Below are 6,802 nucleotides of genomic sequence, written 5' to 3'. Positions count from 1 at the left end.
GTCACTGCATTCCGACAGTCTACCATTGATTGGAAAATGGTACCTACACTAAGCTCGGGTTTTTCCCTGTTCCACTCAATTGTTGGCATGTCATCACCATCGTATTCATCCTCAATTAAGCTGTCCATGTTCTCCGCCTTCTCTTCATCGTCAGTGTCATCAAACCTAGCTTGGCTGATGGGCTCCTCCGTATATTCATCATCCACTGCTTGCTAACTGGCTACATCGACCAGTTCAGGAAACATCATCTCGTCTTCATCATCATTTATAGGCACTGCCTCGTCAGGTTCTACATCTTCTTCTACACCAACTGCAGAAGGTACACAAGAAGCAGCAACTGAATCGGAACCAGAATTGGCAGCAGGCATGTTGTGGCTCCATGAACCACTTGCTTTACTTGGTGTCGACCTACAAGGAGTGCCGGGGTGCTGGCTATTAGCACAGATAGATGATGTCTGAACTCCCTTCCCCTTCGCCCGTTCTGCGCGTGGCTGAAGCACATCGATTCGGAGTTTACCGAATCGGCATCCAGCAATCCCAGCAAAAAGCAACGACATATGATCGTCGCAAGTTAGTGCGAGAAATCTTAGCTCGTCACTACTGAAGTAGTTCAGTTCAACAGCATCGTCATCACTCCAGGGATAGGTGTTTCGGAGCTCAGCTCGCAAATCTTTGAAAGATATGCTGGTTTCTACCACTTTGGGATAGAAAAATGATGAAATCAAATGCGGTTTAGTACCACGTAGCACACTAGTTTCTATTCTAATCGCCAGCCGGAAAACCAGCGCGTGATCAATCCTACAAAGGCTTCAGTTAGCCGCGTAAAATCGAGCACAAATTTGAATGATTCAAGCAAACAGAAGTCAAATACGGCCTACAATACGACTTAGAACGTCAATTCGAGAGGAAACGATGCTTACCCAGGTTTAATCCATGAATTATCTGATGTGGATTCGACCCAATCCTCTCCGCGGTCGACTGCCTTCCGGGCGTCCTCACTCAACATCGCTATGTAATCCCGGTTGGGAGGTGGGATATATCTGGCGGAGACGCGGCGTCGCCGACGAACGGAATAGGGGCATAGGGTGGAGGAAACAACTGTGGTGGACGCGGCACGACGCCGGTGGAGGGGGCGGCGCGGCGCGGTGCGGTGCGGCCTGTCTAGATCTATTTCAGATTCAGACAAGCTGCCCAATATGTGTCTCCTTGCGGTCCCACCCGTCAGCAAGCAATGGTTAGACGAAGACTCGGCCCACTCGTCAGCAATTAACGGTCAATGGACGGTCAAGACAGCAAACGCCCGCTATGAGCATTTGTGAGAGTTTCAGCTAAGGAAGAGGGGAAAAGTGAGCAAAAGTTTGGAGCGTGGGGAAAAGTGAGCACAACTAAGGAACCAGGGGCACTAATTTAAATATCCCTTAATTCTTATAGTTCATTTCATTCAAAATCATCTAGTTTTTATAAGAAAGCTAATCTATTTTAAGATTCATGGAATTGTGCGTGGTGAGGCATAAAGTAAAAAACAAATCATGTAGAAAAACATTTGGGCAATTCTGATACGGAAGATTCTAGAACAAAGAAGAAGTGCTTGTGTTTTGAGGTTTGTGCATTATACTTAAGTTCAACCATAGAGTCTTCTAGATTGTACATGTGGCAAAATCTGGTGGAATCTAGATGATATCCAACGACCACTAGTGCTCAAATTTGCCAGCTCTGCACCATTGGATTGGCCTCATCCAACGACCATCTTTCAAGGTTAAAGTTATCCGCACACTATATAAAAAATATAAAACATAATATATATATAGGGGTATAGATATAGATATGTGATGCGAAAGCCATCCATCATCTCCAATTAGAATAGTGTGTCCATGCACAGATGCAATGTGGCCAAACGATGTCTGCCATCGGTATTTCAAATTCAAACCAATTTGACCTTGTTCAATGTGTATACATTACAACATGCTCATTTCCAAACCACACCACGCAGATCTCCGTTATATTCATGCATGCATGGGTTTCAAACATCATGATCGCTTATTCAAATATTTTAATTCAACTTTACATTGATTATGACCTCACCTAGTCTTTTACACCCACACATTGGTCTTCTCTTTATAATTGTACCACTAACTTTCTCTCGTGCATGCATGCACACACACTACCAGTCGGCATTATCCATCGCACACATGCAATCTTTTAACAATGAAACCTAGATAATAGCATTGTGTTAGAGATGTTGATTATGCCAATTGTTGTGTTGCAACAATCATTCAATATTTGCTTCCAAGAACTAACATTCAATATTACAAAAAGACGAGCGCAGCAACGCGTGCCAGCGATGATCTAGCACTTAGTATAGATATGATGTAAGTCTTGCGAGTATAGTTGGGTACTCACCATGCTTTATTTATTCTTTTGACCAGGATGCTCCAAATCAAATAGTAGCATTTGGAGTGGATAATCTCTTGGTGAAGGATGGCATTAGCTATGGTTATCCCTCAAACAATGGTCTGGGCAGGGATATGGACGCCACTTGCTTTTCTTTAGCCTTTTTTAAGGCATTTGTGACATGTCTAAGGTATATTTCGCTTGAGTTATGAGATATGTATCTTGGTTGTCAAACCCTTATATGTACTCATTCATTAAATTTGACTCCTTGGGAGTCATTGTATATATATATTATTGCAGACATGTTGAGGAATTGTGTTGTGATACTGAATGCCCACATACGGAGCATGTTGTCGCGTGCATGTTTGTTTGGTGGGCCTCTTGGGGTCAATACTATGTGAATGCTAGCGGAGGTGCTAGAGTTATATAGTGTCGCTCCTGGGGCGTTACACGAATATGATGGATCTCCTCCTCAACACCTTCACAACACATATCATCAAACCTACAAAAAGGAGAAAAGAGTAAGGGTTCATCAGAACAGTTACCTTATGCTTGCTCCTCGGCCTTCGTCTTCACGAGCATCGGCTCATTCTCTGGCCTCGCGGCATCCATGTTGTGGGACACGATGTCGGCATCCATGTTGTGATATGTGAAACACATCATGGACCTCTGCTAGGTCTTCTAGTAGACCTAGCAGATATGCCACATTTCCTTTTCTTGACGAGACTTAGAAAGGTCCAATAAATCCTGGGACAAGTTTTTGTTTTGCCTGAAACCTCTGTAGTGGGTATCACTCAGAGGTAAGCATATTCTTCGGGTTCAAAGTTAACCTCGAGATGCTTATGATCATAGTAACTTTTGTGTTTGGATTGAGCTAACTAAAATCTAATCTTGAACCTTTGTTTTGATTCATATGGTTCACCTCCTCACACCTCACACAAACTCCTCCCATATGTCAATCTTGCCATGTGGGGTTTTAGCCTCCATGCTATTTTTGGCATGTCATGATCCAAAACCATGTATACAATAATTTTTTGGTGTGACACAATCTAATAACCATGTACACAACAATTTATGGAAACAATCATGACCACTAGCAAGAGATTTGCATAAAGTTTAGATGCGCCAAGTTGAGATGCACTTGTTGGTGTACCAACAACCCTTTTACATCATCATGCTAGATTTTTGCACCAACAATAAACTAATTAAACAAAAAACACATAATGAGTTGAACATAATCATATATTCAAGGCTGGGACATTTTGGATCTTCTGTTCTTCATTATACATCGCCTTGCTGCCCTAGCGGCCATAGCATTGAGTTGGGAGGGAATCCTCTTAGAACATTGTTGATTACTACTACTAGTTTGGTCTTCATTGTTGCAACTGGCAGAAGCAACTTTAGGATTGGAGGTTTCACCGGTGTTGTCATTCTTGGTTCCCTCAACATTATCAATCGATGGCTTCATTTGTGGAATGCATAAGTATTTTTGTCCCAGCATCATGTCTTGATCATGTGGTAGACGGATTGATCCGGGAGGGGGCTTGGGTATAGGGTTTTTGTTCAAGCTATGAGCCATTTCAAGAAAAACCTACCCAAAGCGAAGAATTTGAATGTTATGATAACAATATAATGCCCGCATGAAATGTATGTGATGCATTAGGTCAGTAGCCCGTTGAAACTTCATGGCTCCTTGAAAATGACATATATATACAGAAAAACACAACTAATCATCATAATTAAATGTTAATATTGTGAACTTGGCACCATTGAGGGATCCAAGCCAAGAGAAAATTTAATTAAATTCCCTCGCTAATATGTAGCCAGATAACTTATGGAGTATCGACTATAGTTTGATAATTCAATCATCGTGTGTGTTCTATACTTGACTAGATAATAAGTGAAAATTTATCCAAATGGCATACTGGACAATAAGAATTCCTTTATTTCCAAAAAAATATTTTATTATTTTGGGTGTTAAAGTGAATGATAAGAAAATGTTTTATTTCTTTTCTTAAAGTCTACATGTGAGGATCATTTTGTATTATTTGCCTACTGACAGTGTAGATGGATTGGCCAGAAATCTAAAAGAGAGCATAAACAAAAATCTAGTTAAAGCACCAAAGTGACATATGATTGGTAGTGGTAAGCCACCCGCCACTATGAATTATGTTCATACAAAAGGATGGAGTTGATCCTTATATGGGATAATGGACCTCATATGTGCCTTTTTGTACATTATTTGCATTCATACAATAATATATTGGACAGGAATGCCCTAGTCCATGTGTTAAAGCAACAAAAGAGGGGCTAGGTTACTTTATAAGGGATCTACACAGGTTGACTCTTAATGTTGTCACTTAATTGATTAATTGTTGATATGGGAGGGGGATAATAAGGAGAGAAAAACAAATCTAATTTCTTGGAGTCAAACTTGTTCTTGAATGATAAGACAATCTTTTCATATGCAATGCATGCCTTCTAGAGAAGGCAAGAAAAACATATCATGCTATAGATATCTCTCACAATTGATTGTTGCATGCTCCTAAAATTATGGGCTAAACTAGACAATATTTCACTAAGAGATGACTTTTGGTACAAGGGAGAGAATTGTCTTATCCTCCTTACTAAGAGATAGTCTCTTAGCTAAGACAGTGCAAACCTCTTTTTTCAATCTCGCTCTCTCTTTCCAACGTAGAAATCATCCTACCTGATATTGAGACTGTTAAGATAGCACTATTGCATATGTGCTAATAAGAGTCGAGCCATGTACGTCGTCACATTTAATTATAACTTTTCTGTAGAGTCAATCTAAAGACATGTCCTATTATATAAACTGTTTTACTATCAACTCCTCATGACGAGGAACCAAAGAGTCGAGGAGTGACTCTGCCTTTGTAGATGTCGTTAACACCCACTTTAACATGATGACATCGAGTCAGTTCTTATGATACTCCTAACGGATCTTCAAGTTTGTGTCTCTCCATCTTGATTGCAAGTTTTCGTGACACGTCAGGGTTTCAATTAAAAAAATTGTACACGTTTAGAAAAAATCCTATGCAGAGGCAGGATAATTATACTTCTATTTTATCTGAAATAAAATAAAATATTGAATTGTTTCGTATCTATGAGGATATTCCGGGTGACACAATCTCAGAAATTCCAACTCGCACTATCTGAAAGGAACGGAGAGTGCGTGGAAACTGCAAACTCTTGCTTCTTGAACAACAATCTAATTACCGATTCCGTGATCCGCGAGTAAAGTTCCGATCTGGACACGAAAGCGCAGGATCCAAACAACCCCATCCCCGACAGACGCGTACGCGATTGATACATACAACCAACAGCAGCAAAATCCTGATGAGGAACGGAGAGGTTTAGGGCAAAGCACGTACCTCGCGGCCCGGCAGCTCGTGGCCGAACGTGGCGTTGGAGCGGATGGCGAGGTGGACGTCATCTGCTTGGAGCGACGCCCTGCCGGCGTGATCGGCGTAGACCAGCGCGTCGCCGAGCACGTCGCCGGTGTACCGGTGGGCGAGCCTCATGAACTGGTGGACCACCGCCGGCTCGTAATCCCCTTCCTCAAGCCCCACCGAACGCAAGATCTCCTTCACGACACGCGCGTCCCGTGGCTCGTCGCCGGCGTCCGCCGCCGCCGCAGGAGGAGGGGTCCGTCCGACTCCGCTGTCCATTAGGGTAAGGGCGCAGATTTGCGGTGTGTCGGGCAACTCTTCGCGGGAGAGGCAAAATAGAATTTGGGTTTAAGTAAAAGGATGTAGTGACGCCGTACAATTGGCATCATTTCAGCCGTGTTCACAACAACGACGCTTTGGCCGAGTGGTTAAGGCGTGTGCCTGCTAAGTACATGGGGTTTCCCCGCGAGAGTTCGAATCTCTCAGGCGTCGTTTATTTTTTATTTTTCCTGCAAGCAAACAAGCTCCACAACAATTATTTTAGCTGCTTAGGCAATCAAGCTCCACAAATATTTGCTTTGCTTCAAGGAAGAAAGAAAAGATTATGAACAATAATACTTTTTTTTGCTGCTTAGGCAATCAAGTTCCACAACATTTGCTTTGCTCAAGGAAGAAAGAAAAAATTATGAACAATAATACTTTTTTTTTGCTGCTTAGGCAATCAAGCTCCACAACATTAGCTTTGCTCAAGGAAGATATAAAAAGATTATGAACAATGATAACGTTCTCACAAATGAGCACTTTGAACAATCAGGTATTGTTAGACACAAAGAAGGCGACATATGCGTATATTGACGATTTCATGTGTAAATTGACAGTTCCATGTCTTAAGCAAATGTATTATTTTTTTTGCAAAATCTTAAGCAAATGTATTGAGTATTTGTACCTACTAATACATTTCTTTTTTACTTTACTCGAAAAAACACAAAATGAAAACA

At 41.6% G+C, this 6,802-nt stretch overlaps 1 protein-coding gene and 1 non-coding gene across 2 annotated transcripts; one reads left to right on the top strand and one right to left on the bottom strand.

Annotated features, from left to right (window-relative positions):
* Window positions 1-212: 212 nt before the first annotated feature.
* Window positions 213-6,083, bottom strand: LOC119357740 (transcription initiation factor TFIID subunit 9-like). Its single transcript, XM_037624591.1, has 3 exons — window positions 5,787-6,083; window positions 3,811-3,982; window positions 213-310 (listed from the first exon to the last, which is right to left on the bottom strand). The coding sequence occupies exons 1-3, from the start codon at window positions 6,081-6,083 to the stop codon at window positions 213-215; spliced, it is 567 nt and encodes a 188-aa protein (XP_037480488.1).
* A 131-nt stretch (window positions 6,084-6,214) lies between these two features.
* Window positions 6,215-6,296, top strand: TRNAS-GCU. Its single transcript has one exon. It is a non-coding gene; the product is annotated as a tRNA-Ser (tRNA).
* Window positions 6,297-6,802: the final 506 nt, after the last annotated feature.

The sequence above is a fragment of the Triticum dicoccoides genome, chromosome 2A (genome assembly GCF_002162155.2).
Source record: "Triticum dicoccoides isolate Atlit2015 ecotype Zavitan chromosome 2A, WEW_v2.0, whole genome shotgun sequence".
Taxonomy (NCBI): domain Eukaryota; kingdom Viridiplantae; phylum Streptophyta; class Magnoliopsida; order Poales; family Poaceae; genus Triticum; species Triticum dicoccoides.
Note: the sequence above shows the minus strand (reverse complement) of the source record. Positions and strands in the feature narration are given on the sequence as shown.

Bases quoted from the DNA above. Each gene is read 5' to 3' on its own strand.
- LOC119357740 (XM_037624591.1), bottom strand. From the start codon at position 6,083: ATGGACAGCGGAGTCGGACGGACCCCTCCTCCTGCGGCGGCGGCGGAC. The intron at 3,983-5,786 runs GTACGTGCTTTG...CGCTTTGGGTAG, and splicing joins ACGAGCTGCCGGGCCGCGAG to GTTTTTCTTGAAATGGCTCA. The intron at 311-3,810 runs GTGAAACCTCCA...TACCTTCTGCAG, and splicing joins AACCAAGAATGACAACACCG to TTGGTGTAGAAGAAGATGTA.